The sequence below is a fragment of the Pleurodeles waltl genome, chromosome 5, assembly GCF_031143425.1.
Source record: "Pleurodeles waltl isolate 20211129_DDA chromosome 5, aPleWal1.hap1.20221129, whole genome shotgun sequence".
Taxonomy (NCBI): Eukaryota; Metazoa; Chordata; class Amphibia; order Caudata; family Salamandridae; genus Pleurodeles; species Pleurodeles waltl.
This window is the reverse complement of record NC_090444.1, coordinates 780,130,582-780,156,841: the sequence shown is the minus strand read 5'-3', so window position 1 is coordinate 780,156,841 and position 26,260 is coordinate 780,130,582. Positions and strand designations below refer to the sequence as shown.

The window sequence follows — 26,260 nt, the reverse complement described above, 5'->3', positions numbered from 1 at the left end:
ACATTGGGGCCGCCCTCATACAGTATTGGAGTGGTAGCTGCTGATCTGAAAGGAGTAGGAAGGTCATATTTAGTATGGCCAGAATGGTAATACCAAATCCTGCTGACTGGTGAAGTTGGATTTAATATTACTATTCTAGAAATGCCACTTTTAGAAAGTGAGCATTTCTTTGCACTCAAATCTTTCTGTGCCTTACAATCCACATCTAGCTGCGCTTAGCTGACAGCTCCTTGTGCATTCACTCAGACACACCCCAAACCCAGGGTACTCAGCCTCACTTGCATACATCTGCATTTTGAATGGGTCTTCCTGGCCTGGGAGGTTGGAGGGCCTGCTCTCACACAAAGGACTGCCACACCCCCTACTGGGACCCTGACAGACAGGATTGAACTGAAAGGGGACCTGGTGCACTTCTTAGCCACTCTTTGAAGTCTCCCCCACTTCAAAGGCACATTTGGGTATAAAACAGGGCCTCTTCCCTACCTCATCAGACACTTGCTGGAGAAGAAACCTGAACCAGAACCTGCATCCTGCCAAGAAGAACTGCCTGGCTGCCTAAAGGACTCACCTGACTGCTTTCTGAAAAGGACTGCTGCCTTGCTGTTGCCCTGCTGCCTTGCTGAACTCTTGTCTGGCTGTGAAAGTGCTCTCCAAGGGCTTGGATAGAGCATGCCTCCTGTTCCCTGAAGTCTCAGGACCAAAAAGACTTCTCTTTTTCATTTGGACTCTTCGTGCGGCGAAATTTTCGACGCACGGCTTGTTCCGCTGCAAGAAAAATGCTGCACACTGACGCTGATCGACGCAGCGCCTTCGGGGCGAACGGAACTTCGATGCACGGCCTCGCAAGGACAACGCCGCCCGACTTCAGAGGAGAAATCGATGCGACGCCTGCCGTGAGAGCGAAACTTCGACACAAAGCCCTGCCGAACTACGCGCAGCCAGAAAACAAGAAGGAGAATCCACGCACAGACACGGGACATCTGGTAATCCCCGCAATCCATAGAAAGAGACTGTCCACATGCCGGAAAACGACGCCCGACTTCCCTGCGTGAAAAATAACGACGCAAGCCGTTTGTGCTAGAGAGAAATCGATGCACACACCATTTTTTCACGTATCTCTTCTTCTGCAGCCCTTTGCAGAGATTTTCCACTCCAAACCAGGTACTTTGTGCTTGAAAGAGACTTTGATTGATTTTTAAAGACTTAAGACACTTGATATCACTTTCCAGTGATAGCCCTACAATTTCACATTCCATCTTTATTCGTTTTGACCTACAGTTATCTTGATAAATATTATATATTTTTCTAATCACTGTGTGGTGTATTTTTGTGGTGCTATATTGTGTTATTGTATGATTTATTGCACAAATACTTTACACATTGCCTTCTAAGTTAAGCCTGGCTGCTCGTGCCAAACTACCAGAGGGTGGGCACAGGATAATCTTGGATTGTGTGTGACTTACCCTGACTAGAGTGAGGGTTCTTGCTTGGACAGAGGGTAACCTGACTGCCAACCAAAAACCTAATTTCTAACAGCCCTCAATACAAGTTGGGTTGAACAGGGTGGAGTACTTACTTACCACACCTGGTAAATACCACTTTCCCAGGGTGAGGTAATAAATAAGTGAAGGTTGGACCGCATTTCCAACTAGACATGAAGCATAGCTTCAGAATCGGTATTTACCACACCAAATTCTGCATGCTTTTCCTTTTCATGGTCCGCTTTCCCCAACAAATTTCTGCATGTTTGCCTTATTGGAATCTATCAGTGGAAAACTGAAAAGGTGTGATAACCATCACACAACTTGTCATTTCGATCCCTTTGCATTCTTCTGTTTGCCTAAGGATCAGAACTTAGCCCTGGGATTATAATGATTGTCTTACTGACTTAAATAGAAAGGCCCTGATTGCGAATGTCTGGAGGTAAAGTGCTATTTATCGCACCTATGAAATCTGACTCCCATGCTTCGGAATTTATTGGATACAATTAATGACACCTTTATCAAGTTTTTGTAGTATAACATGCGGATTTTGATCCTTACCAGATAAAAGTATGAATGTCATGACAAATGCTCTATCTTTTTCCCTGTTGCATCCTAACATGTTTAACCTGCTGAAATTGAATGAGGGGTTGCACTTCATCAAGCATGGAAATTACAACAGAAAGTAAATTCCTAATAATTCAAAATTTGAGGACCTGTGCAAACAAGGGTTTGTTCAGGAGTCAGAAAACCTCAGGCTACCTTTTTTTGGAAATATGTGAGATATACCATAAGGGGTGGTATTTATCACACCTAGAAAATGCAACTTTATTAGTGTGGGATATTAAGTAGCTTTGGTAGATGCTTCCTTGTCTGAGATAGCAATCCAAAAAGGAGGAAGAATATGGAAAATTTATATTTACAGAAACATTTCTGCCTGTTGTGCTTTTTGCAACACTGGTTTACATTTGTAGATGTGCAGGTTTTTGTCTGGCAAAATCATTAAGAGGAAACTTGCACACCAATAACCACAGGACACATCATCTCTCCACAGTGCGATGACGAGCCTTAGCAGTGGCTCCGCACAGCCACAAGAAATCAATGCACAGTACATCTACACTCCTCAACATTGGAACTGGAGGAATTTGGGACTGATTTACCAATAAAAATGTAAAAGCTGTGGTCTGTGGAAGTTTTGAGGCTTCCTTCTCAGAATGTCATGTAACAATACCCAGGGGCCCCTATTCATATTGTACATAATTCTACTTACCATAATACTATATACAGATTAATGTAGCCTCCTGTGCAAATACACCCCCCACACTGTGCAACACCCTTTTCTCCATAGAGAAAGCCCTTCTCAAACACCCTCAGTGAATAAGTGGGTGATCCTTTCTGTGTCGAAGTTAAGGAATGCCCAGAAACATACCTTTTTGTCAGTGTTTCTTAACTTCCAAGGCAAATCGAACCTTGGAATATCCCCTCCCATCTCTTGTGTGTAGTTTACAATTGTGTGTTTTGTGTGCTCTTGGTGTACATGCATCTGAGCTTATGGTAGCAGAGCTTCAAAATACTACTATTGACAGCACCTCTCTACTTAAATATTATAAAACTGCCTTTTCTCGAATAAAATCTATTTCATCAAATACTAGTGAACACAGACACTAATAAATCGGAAAAAACGTAAGTGGAAGATAGATATAGCTGCACTCTCAACATTGGGCACAGAGCCACTGGTTCACCCTTTTAAACGCATTAATGGGCATACTTTCAAGGGATTGATGCAGGGCACCACCACAAGTCTTTCTGCTGCACCGTCCTATGCCAATTCGAAAGGGCAGAAATGCACCATGTTTACAAGATGCAATGTATTTCTGTTGTTTTCCCCTGCTCTAGCACACAGTTTACTGCCTAGCACCAACGCAGGCATCCTTGCACCATGATGCAAGGGTGTCTGCGTTGTTGGCAGGATTGTTTTTGTGATGGAAGGGTCATCTTCCTGAACAAAAACAATCCAGAGAAGCTTTTCAATCTTTATATGTGTGCTGCATTCTGCAGCACACATAGAAAGAGGAAACAAGGAGGAGAAATAATGATACTTCTTCTCGTTGCACCTGCCCTGGGTAGATGACACTTTTGATGCATTACCAGGTTTACAGTTTCTTGTAACTCTGGGAATGTGTCAAAACCCATGGGTGTTGCATGGGGACACCCACCGCAACGCCAATGGAACACCTCCTTGACGCATTGTAAGGCAACGCAGCGACGTGCGCTGCATTGCCTTTCAACTGATGGACGAGGCAAGAAAAGTAATGCAAAGTGGCTGTGCGTGGTCTCGTAGATATGGATCTGCACAATGTGCCTCCAGAGCATGTTAAAAAGTGATGCAGCAGCTGTGCAAGGCGGTTAAAAATTTGCTCTTAAGTGTCCACAATAATATGCTGCACCAAAACATAAGTTTGGTATGAACTGTTGTCAGTCATTATTAAAAAGATGTTTCATATTACTGAACACTGACTTCGAACATTTAATCTATTTATTTCTGTTACTGTAGTACACAAGGAAAAAAAAGATCGAGAAGAACATGAAAATAAATCATCACTAAAAGGTAAATGTTTCTTCCTCTTCATGTTTTCAACAATGCATTCATCTAGAAACATTTTGGCTGTTAAGAGAACATGCCCTCCTAAAAGAGAAAAAAAAAAATAACAGGAAAGATCCCAGAAACAACAATCTATGTAGTGTACTGCACGCACAACATTCCCACTCAATATGTTCATTTGTTATAGTCAACCATGTTATTTCTACGATATTCAGAATCATTTTGGCAAGATGGAACCTGGGGGCATATTTTATACTCTGTTTGCGCTGGATTTTTTTTTTTTTACGCGAATCCAGTGCAAACTCAACTCAATATTTATATTTTGAAGCTAGACCCGTCTAGCGTCAAAATATTGGAGTTAATGAAATTTTTTTACAGTGAAAACCTACCTTGCGTCAATGAGATGCAAGGTAGGTGTTCCCGGTCACAAAATTACTCTAAGGCCTTAGCGCCTTATTTATCATCCCATGCAAAAATCATGCACAGGTGGAGGAGGGCCTTAAATAATGCTGCCAAGTATGCTTAGTGCCATTATTTAACACCTGGGTCAGAGCAGGCGTTAGGGGACCTATGGGCTCATTTCCGTGGTCGGGGGCCATGGAAGCAGACCACTGTTGCCCTTCCCTGCCCACAGGGACACCCCCACCCACCCCTACCCACACCTGGAGGACACCTAAGGATGGGGGGAACCATCCCAGGTAAGTCCAGGTAAGTTTTTTGTTTTGCCTAACTTGAGCTCCCCTACATGGCACTATGCCCAATGGGCATGCCCAGGTGACATAAATCCCCTGGGCATGGCCATTGGGCAGGAGAGCATGACTCCTATCTTTAACAAGACAGGAGTCATGTCCATGGGGGTTGTGCGGCAAAAAATTACGTTCGTCAGGTTAGCGTCATTTTTCTGACTTTAACCTGACTAGCGCCATTCTTCGACACACAACCTCCTGTTTCCCCTACGCCTCCCCCACCCGGTTAGCGTCATTTATTTTGACGCTAACCGGGCATTCCCGCCGGCTAGCGTCATTCCCTAAATTTAATGCCCAGCTGGCATCCAGGCATGGTGCTAGCTGGCGGTAATCTTTTTGACGCAAACCTGCGCTAACACAGGTTTGCATCAAAAAGTATAAATCAGGGCCTTGATTTTGATGACCCAGTGATCTCGATTCAGGCACAGGATCTAGATTGAAACTTTTGTTAAATTATTGTACAATGCAGTGATCTTCACCCGACAAATATGAACAGGCAAAACTTGGTGATATGTGTGAGGAGTAAAATTGAATATTCTGAGATTCGCTTGGATCAGGTGGGAATGATTTTAGCATTACTGTGTTTCTCTCACTCTGATAAAAGATGTAGTGATAATCCACCCACAAAAATCAAACTGTATTTCTGTACTTTCACATTCAGTATTAATGGATCATTTTACTAAAACATTTGAAGTGAGTTTTTAGGCTCCTATTTGGGCTCCCAAGTAGCTCCACATCAGGCCGCTAAACGTCCTATCAGCTCCATTGGGAATTATGTTGTCTGCTTTGTTACTACATACCTCTCACGCTTACTCAGATATCATAGCTGGTGAACACATACTAAGGGACATTTTTAAGAACCCCTAGCGCCACTAGAGCATCACTTTAAGTGACACTCCAGTAGCGCTAACCTCCGGTCCATAATTGTAAGGAGGTGCAATGCCTCTTTTAGTGGCGTTACACCTCCTTGTAAATATCGCCCCCTCCGATGCAGTTTTCTGCATCAGAGGGGTATGCAGTGGGTGATGCTGTGGGCATGCCATTGCATTTTGACGCTGCCTCAGATTTATGAGATTTCGTAAACCTGAGGCGGTGCCAAAAATCTAATGTCACCCCAGGGGTGGCGCTAGTAAGGAGCAATGAGGAGAATACCTTTATTCATCCTCATTTTTTACTTTTTCTATGTGTGCTGCATTTTGCAGCACACATAGAGAGAGCAAAATGCCAGAAAGTATTGTTTATGTGTGGGAAGGTGTCCCGTCCTGCAAATAAACATTTCAAAATGATGCTTTAGCACTTCTATGTGTGCTACATTCTGCAGCATGCACTGAAGTGCGAAATCACCATTAGTCACTGTTTATGTGCAGGAAGAGACGCGTTCCCACACATAAACAATCACACCCCTCAACACATACATACTTGCATGATGGAGCAAGGATGCCTACGTAGGCGCTGCAGGCTAAACTTAGCGCCAGCGCAAGGGACAATACAGGAGTGTGCCATATTTAATTAAATACAGCGCACCTCTGTGTTGTGAAAATAATGGAGTGCGGTGCTGCCAATTTTAGTGCAGCATCGTGCTCCGTTATTTTCCCATAAATATGGGCCTAAATCTCTAAGGAAAATTGTATGGGGAATGAGATATTACTCGGGTATTTAGACCCAGAATTATCAATTTATCCAGCAATTACTCATTACTCTGAGGATTCTTAGCCTTCAATCCAGAATCTCTATTAATTCTGCACCCTTTAACAGGATCTCTCATATTGTTAACTTTGTGAATTAGTAATTAACACCCAGTATCCAGGGACCTTGTATTGAGGAGTCTTGTTCAAATCTCATTAATAATATTCAGTGCAGAAGTACATTTGTTTAAAAAGAACATGCATTAGAATTAGGGTCCCTATGGGAAATAAATAGGGTGACTTTGATGAAACGTTTATATGTAAAGCTATTAGAATATCAATACATCACAAAGGCCAGAGCCTACGCATCTTGCTGTTTTCCTGATGCAGGAAGCCTTGCCTGTAAAGGATGGGTGAATGAAAATCGTCAAGGCATGGTGTGGGAAGGTGTGAGAGGTATGTCTAAATGAGGGGCTGGAACAAAGGGAGGTGGGAGTGACCCACCAGGACCTTGGAAGGCTGGAGTCAGAGACAATACTGCAGGCAATGATGTTAGGGGCACTGTGAGATAGAGGGTACACACAGGCAGGCAGCAGTAAATGCACTGCACTTCGTAGCTCGTTATGGCCACTGATGGTAGTCGTAACAGCAAAACCTGACCCTCATAATTTTTTTGAATATATTTTCAAGCCTTACCCTTAACAAAATATGGTTTAATAAAATAATTGCAAAGTTTTTAGTCAACAGACTTCACAAATGTCTGCACCTTTAAAAAAAATGATGAGGAGTACCAAACAATTGCAGTGGTACCACCCATTTTTCTCATATTTATTTGCACTTTGTCACCACTAGCCTTTTACTGGAAACTTCCCTGTGGCACAGAGAAAACGAGTTATCCCCTCTTACTACTGAATCATCATGGTAGACAGTGGCTATAATGTAACTACTAAATGAAAAAAATCAGAAAATGACAAGAAAGGTGAAAGAGAATCGAATTGAAGAAAGCCTTTTTTTAATGTAAAGGAATGTTCACAATTACAAAATTGTGAGACACGATTTGAACAAACATGGTAAGCATCCACAGGATCAGTCTAAAAAAGTACATAAAGGGAGAGAACATAAAAAAAACATATTACACACAACATAAAAAAATGAAAAATTGGACATTCAGATGACTCTTTCTTTAGCACCAGAATAAAGACCTTATATGTATGAGGAGTGCTTACCAACAATACTTAAAAATGAACATTCTGCTAGAATAAGAATTTCTACTATTCACTTTTTGCTGCCTTTGTATTGTAAGACTGCTATACTGTACTGTGTGTGCGGGGGGATGTGGACATCATTGTATCGCACACGGCGCACGCAAAAGATAGGTCAAAGGCATGCACATTCTAATATATAACATCGATTTTATTGGAAAAAGATTAAGGAAAGAAGTTTAAAATATTGTAAACAGGTTCTTAGCCAGTTGTGGTTCAATCTTATCTAAAGAGTTTCCAAAGAATGAAAAGGTTTTAAAGATAAGACAACTACAACTAGGCCATCCTGTAAAGCCTCTCTTCCGATGTTGTGTGCAACAATGACCCAATAGAGCTGCTTTATTACGCCAAAAGGTGAAACATATATAGAATTTTGAGGATTGCAAAGACAAGTAATACCCGGTATTTCAAACATAGATCAGATCTAATGTCCATGCTTTTGCATAGTACTTCTTTATAGGGCTTAGGGTCGACTTCATCCCTATTTGAGCCCAATATATTAGTGGTCTTAATCTTGGAATATTGTCAACACTCCAAACAATCGAATAACTCTGATTGGATGTGTGCCTCATAGATCTCAATAACAGGAAAAGATAAAGTATGAGCTGGCCTCTTAACAAAACCCCATCTAACATTGGCCCTATGAAGCAACACAAACAATCTTCTGCCCTCCCGTTTTCGGTCCAGTGCATTGGAGACCAACCTAACCCACAAGTAAAAATGTAGACCCTCTTCAAACTCATCTTCTCTAGACTTACACAAAGTCTGCTTAAAAGATGTAAGTTGATTATAGACCAGAACCTTTGTTTTTATTGGTTCATGGGCAAGCCTCACAACTCACAAAGCTATGAAAAACATTTCAGAACATTTTTGAGGCACTTTTTGAGATTAAGTGGCTGTCACATGAGAGAAGTACCATACAAACTTTGAAACCAACAATCACAGAAGAGCCAGTCTGGCAATTATCGTGTGGTGAATAACTTCAATTGTGTAAATTACAAGTGGCATAGGAATTAGTATTCATGCTTGACCAGGACTGGTTGTTCAAGCTCATCATTTAGATTATATATTAACCAACCAAAATATTTTATGCAAACATTAATTAAATTGAGAGGATTTTCAGATAGGCCGTTATGGTGGAGCACACTTCTCAGTGCAATGTGGGGGATTGTGGTCAAAGCATATTTGAGATCTAGCAGAGTCACATATATAGAATCTGGTTTTACAGAAATATACTTCCACAGAAAGAGATTGAGTGTAAAAACGTGGTTGACAGTGCTGGTGTTCTCCTTACGTTCTACTTACAAATAGGAAAGCATGTGGGACTCTTCACATTATTGTTCTAGTTTGATAAGTAACATTTTGAAAAAATAAAGTCTTGTAATCCATCAATTAAAATTATTGGTCTATAACTTAATGTTTTAATTAATATGAGATTCCTTCCTAAAAACCAGGACAATTTCACATTTAAGCCATGATTCGGAATACAGGTTCCTAGTGCCACTGTAATGAAAATTAAATTGCATAACGACCGATATCTACGGTTTAGAAAGCTCTATGCCTAGTTTATGTCTCATCTGATCACCACAGAGATTTTGAGAGGGACATTTAACATATGTGTCATTATTATTGATCTTTCAGCTATTGGTTTAAGAGACAACCTCCCCACAGAGGCTTCATTATATAGCACTAGGAAATGTGCACACATACCTATGACATTAGGTATGTATCTATTGGAATGAAAAAGACTGCCATGTGCTACTATGTGCCTACACTTTGAGGCATTAAGTAGGTCGGACCATTGATTCAATTCCTGAAGACATTCCTTACTTTCTAAAAATGCATTGTAATATATGCAAGATGCAACTATATCTGCCCAGTTCTTTCGACAGATAGCAATTTAAATGTTACTTCTTTGTACGGCTTACCATGCCATAGATCGCACTTTAGTCTAGCGTCTGTGTCAGACTCCATAGACTTAATCAATGCATGGCTAATGTTTGGAACACTAAGCACAAAGATCTGGTACTCTAATCGAGAATGACCACAATTGGCTGTTAATGCCATAGTTTCCAAACAAAGGGAGTACACCATTGTAAATGTTTGATAACATTTCATGACTTCAGCATTCCATTTTATTATTGTACAGTTAATGGATGGGTAGATTTTAGTTCCATTCTAAAAATTAAGGTTCTTGTTAACAAAGTGCTTGCCCTTAAGTATAAGTGAGAGAGGCTCTTGTGCACTCTTAAACTTAAACTCATAATTTCAGGAAGAACCTATGTATATTGCATCTTACATAATTTATGAATGAATATCATAGGATCTCTAAAAAAGTTTGAATTTGTTGGGTCACTTCTTTTTAATTTTTGATTTGTTATATGACACCATGTATATGTTTACTGGGTACTTAACTAGACAGTTGACCATTCAAGTGTGTGATTCAATTGTAAAATAGTTGTTATTTTCCTCCAAATGCAGTTTTGCATTTGAAGTGTTTAACTCTTGGGGTCTCAGTTAGAAGGATTTTGCGCCACCTTAGCATCTTTTTTTTTTTAACGCTAAAGTGGTGCAAAAATCCCTCACCCATGCCGTATTTACAAACTGGTGCAATGTCACCATTGCGCCAGTTTGTAAAACCTTGTGCCACATTATATCTGTGTCAAAATGTTGACCATAGTCCAGCAATGTAGAGGTTTAGCGCCACAACAGCGTCAGAATCTCTGACACTGTTGTGGACACTTTGCGCCAAGGAGCACTGTCTGGTAAATACAGCGCTCCCATGGCATCGTTAGGGGGCAGAGGGCATGTGAGAAAGTAGCCTCTTTCTAGCCTTGTTACCCCCACTTTTGGCCTGTTTGTGAGTATATGTCAGGGTGTTTTCACTGTCTCGCTGGGATCCTGCTAGCCAGGGCCCAGTGTTCATAGTGAAAACCCTATGTTGTAAGTATGGTTGTTATGTGTCACTGGGATCCTGCTAGCCAGGACCCCAGTGCTCATAAGTATGTGCCCTGTACGTGTTCCCTGTGTGATGACTAACTGTCTCACTGAGGCTCTGCTAACCAGAACCTCAGTGGTTATGCTCTCTCTGCTTTCCAAATTGTCACTAACAGGCTAGTGACCAATTTCACCAATTCACATTGGCATACTGGAACACCCTTATAATTCCCTAGTATATGGTACTGAGGTACCCAGGGTATTGGGGTTCCAGGAGATCCCTATGGGCTGCAGCATTTCTTTTGCCACCCATAGGGAGATCTGACTATTCTTACACAGGCCTGCCAGTGCAGCCTGAGTGAAATAACGTCCACGTTATTTCACAGCCATTTACCACTGCACTTAAGTACTTTATATGTCACCTATATGTCTAACCTTCACCTGGTGAAGGTTGGGTGCAAAGTTAGTTATTGTGTGGGCACCCTGGCACTTGCCAAGGTGCCCCCACATCCTCCAGGGCAAATTCCCCGGATATTGTGACTGCGGGGACACCATTTCACGTGTGAACTATACATAGGTCACTACCTATGTATAGCGTCACAATGGTAACTCCGAACATGGCCATGTAACATGTCTAAGATCATGGAATTGTCACCCCTGGGGAGACAATTCCATGATCCCCCGGGTCTCTAGCACAGAACCCGGGTACTGCCAAACTGCCTTTCCGGGGTCTCCACTGCAGCTGCTGCCAACCCCTCAGACAGGTTTCTGCCCTCCTGGGGTCCAGGCAGCCCTGGCCCAGGAAGGCAGAACAAAGGATTTCCTCTGAGAGAGGGTGTGACACCCTCTCCCTTTGGAAATAGGTGTGATGGCTGGGGAGGAGTAGCCTCCCCCAGCCTCTGGAAATGCTTTGATGGGCACAGATGCTGCCCATCTCTGCATAAGCCAGTCTACACCGGTTTAGGGATCCCCCAGCCCTGCTCTGGCGCGAAACTGGACAAAGGAAAGGGGAGTGACCACTCCCCTGACCTGCACCTCCCAGGGGAGGTGCCCAGAACTCCTCCATTGTGCCCCAGACTTCTGCCATCTTGGAAACAGAGGTGTTGCTGGCACACTGGACTGCTCTGAGTGGCCAGTGCCAGAGGGTGATGTCAGAGACTCCTTTTGATAGGATCTTACCTTTCTTACTAGCCTATCCACCTTTCTAGGTAGCCGAACCTCCTTTTCTGGTTATTTAGGGTCTCTGCTTTGGGGAATTCTTCAGATACCGAATGCAAGAGCTCACCAGAGTTCCTCTGCATCTCCCTCTTCACATTCTGCCAAAGGATCGACCGCTGACTGCTCAGGACGCCTGCAAAACCGCAACAAAGTAGCAAAGATGACTACTGCAACCTTGTATCGCTTCATCCTGCCGGCTTTCTTGACTGTTTCCTGGTGGTGCATGCTCTGGGGGTAGCCTGCCTCCTTCTTGCACCAGGAGCTCTGAAGAAATCTCCCGTGGGTCGACTGAATCTTCCCCCTGCAACCGCAGGCAACAAAAGACTGCATCACCGGTCCTCTGGGTCCCCTCTCAGCATGACGAGCATGGTCCCTGGAACTCAGCAACTCTGTCCAAGTGACTCCCACAGTCCAGTGACTCTTCAGTCCAAGTTTGGTGGAGGTAAGTCCTTTCCTCCCCACGCTAGACTGCATTGCTGGGCACTGCGTGATTTGCAGCTGCTCCGGCTCCTGTGCACTCTTCCAGGATTTCCTTCATGCACAGCCAAGCCTGGGTCCCCAACACTCTAACCTGCAGTGCACAACCTTCTGAGTTCTCCTCCGGCATCATGGGACTCCCTTTTTCTGACTTCGGGTGGACTCTGGTTCACTCCTCTTCTAAGTGCCTGATCTGGTACTTCTGCGGGTGCTGCCTGCTTCTGTGAGGGCTCCCTGACTTGCTGGGCGCCCCCTCTGTCTCCTCGTCCAAGTGGCGACATCCTGGTCCCTTCTGGGCCACAGCAGCATCCAAAAACCCTAACCGCGACCCTTGCAGCTAGCAAGGCTTGTTTGTGGTCTTTCTGCGTGGGAACACCTCTGCAAGCCTCTTCACGATGTGGGACATCCATCCTCCAAAGGGGAAGTTCCTAGTCCTCTTCGTTCTTGCAAAACACCAAGCTTCTTCCATCCGGTGGCAGCTTCCTTGCACCCTCAGCTGGCATTAACTGGGCTCCTGCCCACTCTCGACACTGTCGCGACTCTTGGACTTGGTCCCCTTGTCTTACAGGTACTCAGGTCCGGAAATCCACTGTTGTTGCTTTGCTGGTGTTGGTTTTCCTTCCAGAATCCCCCTATCACGACTTCTCTGCTCTCTGGGGGTTGTAGGTGCACTTTACACCTACCTTGCAGGGTCTTGGGGTAGGCTATTTTTCTAACCCTCACTGTTTTCTTACAGTCCCAGCGACCCTCTACAAGCTCACATAGGTTTGGGTTCCATTCGTGGTTCGCATTCCACTTTTGGAGTATATGGTTTGTGTTGCTCCTATACCTATGTGCTCCTATTGCAATCTATTGTAATTTTACACTGCTTGCATTACTTCCTTTTGCTATTACTGCATAATTTTGGTATTGTGTACATATATCTTGTGTATATTTGGCATCCTCATACTGAGGTTACTCACTGAGATACTTTTGGCATATTGTCATAAAAATAAAGTACCTTTATTTTTAGTATATCTGTGTATTGTGTTTTCTTATGATATTGTGCATATGACACCAGTGGTATAGTAGGAGCTTTGCATGTCTCCTAGTTCAGCCTAAGCTGCTCTGCTATAGCTACCTTCTATCAGCCTAAGCTGCTAGAAACACCTCTTCTACACTAATAAGGGATTACTGGACCTGGCACATGGTGTAAGTACCTCTGGTACCCACTACAAGCAAGGCCAGCCTCCTACAGGGCGGCGCAAGAAAACTCTTGCATTGATCACGATGCAGCAGTTTCTTGTAAATGAGCCCTTAAATGTTGTGCGGTCAGTTCACATGAAAATTAAGTGAACAGAAATTGAGCTGCAACACACCTCAGATAGCAAGGGGCTTCTCAATTTTTTAAGTCACAAAGATGATTTGTGTATATAGGAGACTCTGCAACTTCTATGGTAGCTCTGGCAGGCGCCTATCATGCAGAGAGGGAATGCAGTCGTAGGCTGAATCCACAACTGCATATTTACTTTCTTTATCACATGGAGCATCTATTTTTATCTTATGCAGTACCACCCCTACTCTACCTGAATAAATGAATGTAGTGCTCTATTCCCGTACTAATAACATCACTTTTTCTACCAGATGTAAACATAAACATAAATCTGAAATACGTGAAAGTCTGTTGCCTGCTTTGTGAATACCCACCTTTATGGGTGTACATCTCATTCTCTCAAGCACCAGGCATAGCAGAAGTGACATCATGCTTCCCAGGTATTGATGTCAATTCACTCACGTGCCAGACGTCGCAGAAGTGACATGCTTCCTTTAACCACAGTTGATATCACAAGATTCACCACTTTTCTTAGACTTAGCCCGTTGCCAGTTTTCTGTTTCCTTCAAAGGGCATGGGCGAGCAGCAAATATCAGAAACTACCAAACGTAAACAAGGCTCCTGGAATCCTCTTTTCTTTCTCTTCTTGCACTGCATTCATTAAACTTGCTACCAAGGGTAGCAAGGGATGTGCTAGGTGTACAAGGAGGCAATCCATTGGTAGCAGCTGCTACCCTCAACGACCCATAGTTCACATACATTTATCCTTATCACGTCTCATGCCACTTCAGTGGGAACACTCATTTTTCTGTGCAAAGCCACCACATTTAGCACTAATGAAATTCGGTTCAACCATCAAATCTTCCAACATAGCAAGTTGTGTAAATTACACTTACTCTCAATCTGTGATTTATGCTCTGTCATTTGCAGGGCATATATAACCTTCTGCAGATGCGAGTTTCACTTACATGTGCAAGAAATTATAAGACAAGGCCTCGGTGATATATTTCGATACCATTGATAGGCTAAAGTTGACACTGCAAAGTGATTCTATTATTTTGTAATATCCAGGGTCGAAATCAGTTTATCGGGAAATAGTTCGTTTTGTAGACACGTACTTGCATCAAACATTGTATTCAATATATTTGGGTCCGAGTCACAATTAATTTACTGTAACTTCCCTTTGGAGTTCTCATGCCTTACTCCTGAGTTCTAGGTCCAAGCAATGAACTTAGTCCAGGCTTCTGATTTACTCCTAGTTTACAGGACTAAGCCATGAGCACATATGGATTAGTCCACGAATTACGGGGTAAATCTGGAATACTCCAAAATGAATTCAGACCTACTCACAGCAAACTCTTTGTGAACTGGGCCTGGAATGTTAGACTGGCTTGCATCCTACATAGCTTTATAAATGGTTTTTTGAGTGAGATTGTCGATGAAATTGGTAATAGCATCAAGCTTGGTTGTAAAACAATGGGGGAACGAGTGGACAGCTGAATACAGTGGTCCCAATTCAGAAAGACCCTGCTGTGACGTGCTGTTTTAGTTATCTTGGTGTAACATTGAATACCAGGAGTAAGCCATGAGTAAGCTAAGAGTACTCTTGTCTTACTCCTGCATTTCAGAAATAAGACTGTATTTTTATTAAAGTAATTTACACCTACACATAGCGTATTCGAAGTAAATCAGGCTCAATAACAGGTTCTTCTTTATTTGATTGCTGATATTGCATATCATCTAACGTATGATGCTGTATTGCCACTTTTGGTATCTACACACACTGAGAAATGGTCTTGCACTTTTAGTATGCAGAAATTGTATAAAGTTTCAAATGATAGACTTTCAGCACGTTTGCCTCACGTTTGTTGTGACAAACACACGACCACGGCATATGCCATAACGTCTGCATAGGCAGAACAGTAGGGACAGCGCCATATTGTTATTTTTATAAACACCATCAGCAAACATCTAATTTTAGCCTTTCTTTCTGCAATTAGAACAACAATGTGGTCTGTGCACTTGCCATTTCTTTTTCACCAGAGTCAGAAGTGGAACATCCTTTCCAACATAGCAGATCGGGGATCGGTTATTAATTTTCAAATTAGCATATTTTGTCCTTTATTGCAACATGGGTGAAATAGGGTTGGGTTTTTATTACACGTGGATAATGTCGCTATTTCTGTGTGAGATATTAGACATATGTGGTAAATACCACCTGATACAAATTTTCAACTTCAGAATGAGAGGTAACATACAGAATCAGTATTTAAAACATCAAATTCCACTTTTAGCCTTTTTCAGGAGCCTTTTACCCTGATAATTCTTATCATTTTGACCTGCCATAATCGATCAGAGAAAAACTTAGGAGAATCTGACAATTATCACAAAACTCTGCATTCAATCCCTTTGCCTCTTGTTTAGGCAGGGTGCAGACTTTAGCCTTTAAATTTAACTAGGGCCTTAATGGGTACTCTACCAAAATATTGAGGTTTTTTATATCAATCAACACTTGTTTGGATGCACAGTATCAACTACCACCATATCTTCAAGGTAAGCAGATGTGGAGGTTTAATAGGAAATCTACATTCTCCAGTGTATGGTTACGTTCATAATGTGTAGGTGGTGAATATTCTGCAGTCAATATAAATGTACATCAATATATTTACTTATAACCCATTTAACTGGAGAATGCACGCTTCTCAGAAACTGGACCCTTTGGCCCTCAATACAAGTTGGGTCGAACAGTGTGGAGTACTTACTTACCACACCTGGTAAATACCACTTTCCCAGGGTGAGGTAATAAATAAGTGAAGGTTAGACCGCATTTTCAACTTGACATGAAGCACAGCTTCAGAATCGGTATTTAACACACCAAATTCTGCATGCTTTTCCTTTTCATGGTCCGCTTTCCCCAACAAATTTCAGCATGTTTGCCTTTTTTGAATCTATCAGTGGAAAATTGAAAAGGTGTGATAACCATCACGCCACTTGTAATTTCGATCCCTTTGCATTCTTCTGTTTGCCTAAGGATCAGAACTTAGCCCTGGAATTATAATGATTGTCTTCTTGACTTAAATAGAAAGGCCCTGATTGCGAATGTCTGGAGGTAAAGTGCTATTTATCGCACCTATGAAATCTGACTCCCATGCTTCGGAATTTATTGGATTCAATTAATGACACCTTTATCAAGTTTTTGTAGTATAACATGCAGATTTTGATCCTTACCAGATAAAAGTATGATTGTCATGACAAATGCTATATCTTTTTTCCCTGTTGCATCCTAACATGTTTAACCTGCTGAAATTGAATGAGGGGTTGCACTTCATCAAGCATGGGAATTACAACACAAAGTAAATTCCAAATAATTCAAAATTTGAGGACCTGTGCAAACAAGGGTTTGTTCAGGAGTCAGAAAACCTCAGGCTACCTTTTCTTGGAAATATGTGAGATATACCATAAGGGGTGGTATTTATCACACCTAGAAAATGCAACTTTATTAGTGTGGGATATTAACTAGTTTTGGTAGATGCTTCCTTGTCTGAGATGGCAATCCAAAAAAGAGGAAGAATATGGACAATTTATATTTACAGAACAATTTTTGCCTGTTGTGCTTTTTGCAACACTAGTTTACATTTTTAGATGTGCAGGTTTTTGTCTGGCAAAATCATTAAGAGGAAACTTGCACACCAATAACCACAGGACACATCATCTCTCCACAGTGCGATGATGAGCCTTAGCAGTGGCTCCGCACAGCCACAAGAAATCAATGCACCATACATCTACACTCCTCAACATTGGAACTGGAGGAATTTTCCATTGCTCTCCAAAAATTGGGACTGATTTACCAATAAAAATGTAAAAGCTGTGCTCGGTGGAAGTTTTGAGGCTTCCTTCTCAGAATGTCATGTAACAATACCCATGGGCCCCTACTCATATTGTACAGAATTCTACTCACCATAATACTATATACAGATTAATGTAGCCTCCTGTGCAAATACACCCCCCCACACACTGTGCAACACCTTTTTCTCCATAGAAAAAGCCCTTCCCAAACACCCTCAGTGAATATGTGGGTGATCCTTTCTGTGTCTGTGCTGAAAGAGCTTCAGTAATGTCCTACCATTTCAGTGGTGGAAAAGGTCGGAGTTAAGGAATGCCCAGAAACATACCTTTTTGTCAGTTGTTAGAAATGGGGTCTTTGGTTGATAGTCAGGTTACCCCCTGTTCAAGCAAGGACCCTCACTCTAATCAGGGTAAAAGAGAATCACCCTCAGCTAACCCCTGCTTTCCCCCTTGGTAGCTTGGCAGAGCAGTAGGCTTAACTTTCAGTGTGCTAGGTGTAAAGTATTTGTACCAACACACACAGTAACTTAATGAAAACACAAAAAAATGACACAACACCAGTTTAAAAAAATAGGAAATATTTATCTAAACAAAACAAGATCAAAACGACAAAAATCCAACATACACAAGTCAAGTTATTAATTTTTAAAGATTAAACTCAAAAATAGCGCTTAGAAACAAAAATGCTTCGATGAGATGTTAACACGGCGTCGTGACGAAGTCGTTCCCAACAAGCCGACACCAGCGGCGCCGGACACGGAGTCGTGTAGACCTTCAAGTACAGTACCTTTGGTGAATAGTGAAAACAAACCAATGCGCGAAGTCGGGGATCGCGGCGTCTGTGCGAAACGTTGAATCTGTGCACTTCGAGCGGCATGGTAAATACCACCTGATACAAATTTTCAACTTCAGAATGAGAGGTAACATACAGAATCAGTATTTAAAACATCAAATTCTACTTTTAGCCTTTTTCAGGAGCCTTTTACCCTGATAATTCTTATCATTTTGACCTGCCATAATCGATCAGAGAAAAACTTAGGAGAATCTGACAATTATCACAAAACTCTGCATTCAATCCCTTTGCCTCTTGTTTAGGCAGGGTGCAGACTTTAGCCTTTAAATTTAACGAGGGCCTTAATGGGTACTCTACCAAAATATTGAGTTTTTTTTTATCAATCAACACTTGTTTGGATGCACAGTATCAACTACCACCATATCTTCAAGGTAAGCAGATGTTTAATAGGAAATCTACATTCTCCAGTGTATGGTTACGTTCATAATGTGTAGGTGGTGAATATTCTGCAGTCAGTATAAATGTACATCAATATACTTACTTTTAACCCATTTAACTGGAGAATGCACTCTTCTCAGAAACTGGACCCTTTGGCCCTCAATACAAGTTGGGTCGAACAGGGTGGAGTAATTACTTACCACACCTGGTAAATACCACTTTCCCAGGGTGAGGTAATAAATAAGTGAAGGTTAGACCGCATTTTCAACTTGACATGAAGCACAGCTTCAGAATCGGTATTTAACACACCAAATTCTGCATGCTTTTCCTTTTTATGGTCCGCTTTCCCCAGCGCTTTCCCCTTTCAGCACGTTTGCCTTATTGGAATCTATCAGAGGAGAACTTAAAAGGTGTGATACCCATCACACCACTTGTAATTTTGATCCCTTTACACTCTTCTGTTTGTCTAAGGATCAGAATTTAGCCCTGGAATTATTATGATTGTCTTCTAGAGATAAATAGAAAAGCCCTGATTGAGAATGTCTGGAGGTAAAGTGCTATTTATCGCATTGATATTGGATACAATTAATGATACCTTTATCAAGTTTTTGTAGATTAACATGCAGATTTTGATGCTTTCCAGTTAAAACTATGGATGTCATGACGAATGCCATATGTTTTTCCCTGTTACATACTAACATTTTTAACCTGCTGAAATTGAACGAGGGGTGAGAACTTCATCAAGCCTGGAAATTACAACACGCAGTAAATTCTGAATAATTCAAAATTTGAGGACCTGCGCAAACAAGGGTTAATGCAGGGTTCAGAAAACTTCAGGCTACCTTTTCTTGGCAATATGAGAGATGTACCATAATGGGTGGTATTCGGCACACCAAGAAAATGCAACTTTATTAGTGCAGGATATTAACTAGTTTTGGTAGTTACTGCCTTGTATGAGATAGCAATCCAAAAAAGAGGAAGAATATGGAAAATTGCTATCTACGGAACAATTTCTGCCTGTTGTGCTTTTTGCAATACTGGTTTACATTTGTAGATGTGCATGTTTTTGTCTGGCAAAATCTTTAAGAGGAAACTTGCACACCAATAACCACAGGACACATCATCTCTCCACAGTGTCATGTGACAATTCCCACAGGCCCCTATTCATATTGTACAGTATTCTACTTACCATAACATTCATACACCCCCCACTGTGCAACACCTTTTTCTCCATAGGGAAAGCCCTTCCCCTACACCCTCAGTAAATATGTGGGTGATCCTTTCCGTTTCCTTGCTGAAAGAGCGTCAGTAATGTCTGGGTCGGAGTTAAGGAATGCCCAGAAACACACCTGTTTGTCAGTGTTCCTAAACTTTCAAGGCAAATCAAACCTTGCAATATCCCCTCCCATCTCTTGTGTGTAGTTTACAATTGTGTGTTTGATGCACTCTTGGTATACATGCATCTGAGCTCATGGTAGCAGCGCTTCAAAATTCCATTACTGACAGCATCTGACAGCATCTCACTACTTAAACATCATAAAACAGCCTTTTCTGGAATAAAGTCTATTTCACCAAATATTGATGAACATAGGCACTAATAAATTGGAAAAAACATGGTGGAAGATAGATTTAGCCACACTCTCAACAGTAGGCACAGAACCACTGGTACACCCTCCTAAACGCATTAAGGTGCATATTTTCAAGGAATTGATGTAGGGCTGCACCACAAAATCTTTCTGCTGCTCTGCCCTATGCCAATTCGAATTTGAAAGGGCAGAAATGCACCGTATTGACAAGTTACAATGCATTTCTGTTCTTTCCCCCTGCTCTAGCACACAATTTTCTGACTAGGGCCAACACAGGCATCCTTGCACCATGATGCAAGGGTGTCTGCGTTGTTGCCAGGATTATTTTGTGCAGGAAACAGCATCTTCCTGAACAAAAACAATCCAGAGAGGGTTTTACCTTTTTTTATGTGTGCTGCATTCTGCAGTACACATAGAAATAGGAATCAACGAGGAGAAATAAAGATATTTCTCCCTGTTGCACCTGCCCTGGGGAGACGTACAGTTTTGACACATTCCCAGGTTTACATATTCTTGTAAATCTGGAAATGTGTCAAAACTCTTGGGTGTTGCATGGGGACAACTACCGCAACACCAATGGAACACCTCCTTGATGCAGTGTAAGGCAACGCAGCGACTTGTGCTGCATTGCCTTACAACATATGTACGAAAAGCCATGCAAAGTGGCTGTGCGTGGTCTCGTAGATATGGGTCTGCACAATGCGCCTCCAGAGCATGGTAAAAAGTGATGCAGCAGCTGTGCAAGGGGCTTCAAAATATGCTTCTAAGTGTCCACAATAATATGCTGGACCAAAACATAAGTTTGGTATGAACTGTAGTCAGTAATATTACAGAAGGCTGACTTCAAACATTTAATCTATTTATTTCTGTAACTGTAGTACACAAAGAAAAAAAAGACAGAGAAGAACATGAAAAGAAATCATCACTAAAAGGTAAATGTTTCTTCCTCTTCACGTTTTCAACAATACATTAATCTAAAAAAAATTTGGCTGTTAGGAAAACATGTCCTCCTAAAAGAGAAACAAACAAATAACAGGAAAGATCCCAGAACCAACAATCTATGTAGTCTACTGCACGCACAACATTCCCACTCACAGGCTGTGCATGTGTCATAGACAACCATGTTATTTCTACGATATTCAAAATAATTTTAGCAAGATGGAACTTGATTTTGATGACTCAATAATCTCGATTCAAGCACAGGATCTAGATTGAAACTTTTGTTAAATTATTGCACGATGCAGTGATCTTTGCCCCACAAATATGAAAGGAAAGTGAAATGTGTGAAGAGTAAAATCTAATATTCTGAGATTTGCTTGGATCAGAGGGGAATGATTTTAGCATTACTGTGTTTCTCTCATTCTGCTGAAATATGTAGTAATATTGCACTCACAAAAATCAAACCATATTCCGATACCTTCACATTCAGTATTAATGGATCATTTTACTAGGACATTTGAAGAGAGTTTTCAGGCTTCTGTTTGGGCTCCCAAGTAGAACCGCATCAGGCCGCTAAATGTGCTATCAACTCCATTTGGAATGATGTTGTCTGTGTTGTGACTACATACCTCTCAAGTTTACTCAAATATCTTAGTTGGTGAACACATACTAAGGGGCATATTTAAGAGCACCTAGCGCCACTGGAGCGTCATTTAATGTGATGCTCCAGTGGCACTAACCTCCACTCCATATTTACAAGGAGGAGTAGCGCCACTATTTGTGGCATTACGCCTCCTTGTAAATATCCAACACATTTTTCTGCATCAGAGGGTTGTGCAATGGGTGCAACAGCAACACCCATTGCATTTTGACGCTGCCTCAGATTTATGAGATTTTGTAAACCTGAGGCAGTTCTAAAACCTAACGCCACCGCAGGGGTGTCATTAGCAAGGCACAACAAGGAGGAATACTTTTCTTCTTTCTCATTTTTTGCTTTTTCTATGCATGATGCATTCTGCAGCACATATAGAAATAGCAAAATGCCAGAAATTGTTGTTTTAAGTGCAGTAAAGTGTCCCTTCCTGCACATAAACAATAATTTCAAAACGATGCTTTGGCACTTCTGTGTGTGCTACATTCTGCATCACACACAGAAGTGCCAAATCGAAAAAATAAGTTATTAACAATTCAGAGCTGTAATTATGCCTTTATATATATCAAAATAAACATTTCTAATGGAGTCAAGGTGCAGGAGTCAGCAATGTTTTGATCCATACAAAATCATAGGATCACCATCAGGACATTAGAAAATCATGATTGATACGTTTTTTGACAATGGTTGAAACTGCATAGAGTGACCTGTGGGACTGTTAGGGCCCACAAATGTGGAGACCTTGCAAAACAACTGGCTGTCACATAGGTTAATTAACACCCTTCCACAGAAGCTTCATGGGAGGGTCATTAGACCGTAACAGTGAACGCTCAGCTGAGTCACACTTGTAAATAGGTCTGCTCCATGGCTCGTGGCAGATGTGGAGCGTAAAATGTTGAATCACACTGGCATACAGTTACAGTCAGCAGGGGCTCTGTACACAAACCAATGAACTGGTCAGGCCATGTTAAAAGTCAGTAGCCTGAATGCTGGTAAATCACGAAAGGCAACAATCAGTTGTGCCCCAGGAGTCACAACCCAGGCCGCCACACTAAGTAAAGCTTTACTTACCATTGTGTATAAACTTCATGGGCATGATTTTATTGTGTCCTGATGAAGATCCTATTATTTTGTGAGGATTGAAATGTCATCAACTCCTTCACCTTGACTCTATGGTAATGATAATTGTAATGCATATAAGGGCATAAGTGCTGCTCTGAATTGTGACTAACCATTTGTTTTGTTTTTTGTCACATTTTAGTGCCCGAGTCTCCTTGTTTATGCAATTGTTTGTCATTTGTGTTTTCAGCCACCTATTTAATGGTATGGTTTAGTAATAAAGATTTTATTTTCTCTATTGGACAACATGTATGGGCATATTTGTTTTCGCACTACATCAGTAGTAAATGTTCTGATGAGAGACCACTGTCCTTTTATAATACGGCTTACCCCTGGTCCCTTGAAAGCGATGGGTTTCCCTTGTATTTTATAAAATGGTTATATGCAAGCTATGACATCTCATTCAAGTGGGACATTGAACCTCATTCTTCTAAAAAAATCATAAAGAATTGTGTCCCCTCTTATAACTTGTTGAATTAGTATGCTTTGTCTTAATTTATGCCAATAAACTAGGCAGACTGTGATGGGTTGACTGACAAGGTTAATATAATTCATTCTCAGATTATCATGTTAAAAAAACTTCTAGGCCAGTGTGAAATTTTGTTACACCATTATAATCTTGCATAATTTCTAGTACTTGCAGTATGACTGTTATGTGAAAAGGCAGAGAATATGTCATGTTACAAAACTGAGAATGCGTGTGTTTAAAAACCCTTTTGCAAGACCACAGGAACAAAGTAACAAAGTGAATGACCCAAACGCGAGCAACTGTTGTTCACAATGTATAAGTCTGTTCTCTTGCCTTTTTGCATCCAGAATGGGCACAAAGATACATTTTGGGGTAAAAAAATAGTGCAGAATGCTGAAGCCAGCATTTCACTTGATAATGTGTATTGTTGCATAATGTTTGGGGCAGTTTGAATAAGTTGACAAGGGGAATTAATGTATTTCACCCAGGCCTAATTATCATTAGTATTTTCTGATGAGAAGAAGAAAGACCATCTCACAATTAAAGTAGTTCAATTCACTGGTGCTGGTGTGGCCCCTATTGCAGTTTGATATATTAAAAACAACAAATGGCGCACCCCAAAGAGAAACACAAGATTAAGGCAATGAGTGAGATATATTCCCAGCAGCAGTCCCTTTGATGAACAACCATGGCAGTGAAACACAATGATTGAGTGTCCATTACATGACCGTACTCCTGTCATCTGGCATTTTACATTTCACATTTTCAACTTATTTTAATAGATACAAGGATTCGTGCCTTACCAATACCCGATGCATGTATTTACTCAGTCTGTATCAATATAAATAAAATGAATACTAGAGATAGAACGCATAATTTGTTGTAACTTAATCTTTCGGAAATCCCCAAACATTCTGCAAGATTACACAGAATTACTCAAAAAGAGTACCGCAGCATTTAGCTTTATTTTTTTTGTGGACTGCTAGGTTTGCAAGCGTTGAGGATGGGAAGTTAATTAGGTAATAATTATCTATCAATTAATTGGGAGGTGTGGCGAAGATGGCGGCCACATCAGACTCTTTGTAGACAGCTCGGTTTCTGACCCGTCATATATTCTTAACAAAAAACAACCATCCACTCCCACAGCAATTGAGTCCAGTACTAGACCTACCCCTACGACAAAGCGACCAGGTGGAGTGCACTGGTTCTGCTGGGTGTTGGCCAGGGGGGTGGAGTTGAGCCTTTGGTGAGGACTGCTGGACCAGGGTCCTGTGTTTGCCCGTGTTTGCCCAGTGGTGCCCCAAGGTAACTATAACTCATGCCCCCGCCATGCATAGTTAGTTTTTTCATCAAACATTTTTTACTGCAAATATTACATATATGTTATCAGAGATGTATCAAAGATGTCACGAGTGGCTTAATTTGTGGGTTAATTATCAGTGCATGGCCAGGGCGCGAGTCACAGTTACCTTAGGGCATGAGCTATAGATACTTGAGGTAACTCTAACTATAACTATAACTGGTGAATTTCTATGGTTTTGTATGTTTAAAATGTGAACCTAACTTTAATCTTCCTGTAACCTTTGTTTTTTAAAGTGAATTTCTATGTTTTTTTTCTATTTCCTAACTATAAGGTCCCTGCAACCTTTGTTTTTTTCAGTGAATTTTTATGCTTTTTAACGTATAGTAATTAATATTAATATACGTTAATCCAACCATGGCTGCACATGCTGAAGGCCAGGCCCTGGGGCCAACCCTCTATAAGCACCCAACCTTGCACCATCTACGGCCTTCACCCTTACACAGTGGAAGTTGCCTCCAAGACCTGGCCTGCAGCCAGACCCTGTGGACAACCACCCTAACCACCTGAAGCAATGCTGTGCCCATCCCTTGGGCCATGCGCGACGGGAGTGGGCCGCAGCCTCTCAGGATGTGAGAATAGGTGTGAGCGCGTGTATCTGGGGTTGAGAGCGGCAGTGAGAGTGTCTGTCTGGATGTGAGAGTGCATACATTGTGAGTGGGTGCAAGAGGCTGTCAATGGGTGTGTGAGTGGGTGAGAGTCTGAGTGGGTCTGTGAGTGGGTGCGTAACTAGCTGAGTGGATCTGTGAGTGGGCGTGTGAGGGTCTGACTGGGGCTGTGAATGGGTGAACAAGGGTCTGAGTGGGTCTGTAGCTGGGTGCGTGAGTGTCTCATTGGGTCTGTGAGTGGGTGCGTGAGTGTCTCAGTGGGTGTGTTAGTGGGAGAAATTGTTTTAAACAGAGAGAGAAACCAAGTAAGATGGAGAGATAGAGAGTTTTTTTAGACTTTGATGTATGACATACTTAAAATGAGATACTTCTGCACAAATTAACATAAAAAAAGTATCAGTCATTTTTTAAATTTAAAATAATTTATACTAAAAAAAAAAAAAAAAAACAGGGAAGCGAGTTCGGCTGAACTCGAACCCTGAATGCTCAGTGTGAAGGTCTGAGCTATTTCTCTTTTTTTTTGCTTTCTTGTCTTTAGCCTTTTATGGGCTATCTGGGACCATGAGGGAGCCCTCAACGGGTCCCCTGCGGTCCCTACACATTTATTTACTTATTTTTTTCAAAAAATATTTATGAAAATGCCCTTTAGGGGCTACCTGGCACCATGAAGGAAGCTTTAAGGCCTTAAGGCTTCCTTCATGGTGCCATTACTTCAGCAAGAAGGGAGCTGCTTTAACAGCTGCTCCCTGGTTGCTGAGGCATTTCATCCTTGTTCATTGCACGCATGCAG

The 26,260-nt window shown here is 41.6% G+C and overlaps 1 protein-coding gene across 43 annotated transcripts in view; it reads left to right on the top strand.

Annotated features, from left to right (window-relative positions):
• The window catches only part of TRDN (triadin), a 1,868,677-nt gene that overhangs the window by 486,371 nt on the left and 1,356,046 nt on the right, over positions 1 to 26,260 (top strand). For 35 of the 43 annotated variants that reach the window (XM_069234794.1, XM_069234791.1, XM_069234779.1 and 32 more), the window contains 2 exons: positions 4,036 to 4,089; positions 21,202 to 21,255. In XM_069234794.1, the coding sequence (XP_069090895.1) occupies positions 4,036 to 4,089; positions 21,202 to 21,255 (108 nt within the window). The remainder of the gene's footprint in view (positions 1 to 4,035; positions 4,090 to 21,201; positions 21,256 to 26,260) is intronic. The other 8 variants (XM_069234793.1, XM_069234792.1, XM_069234788.1 and 5 more) reach the window with 2 other exon arrangements.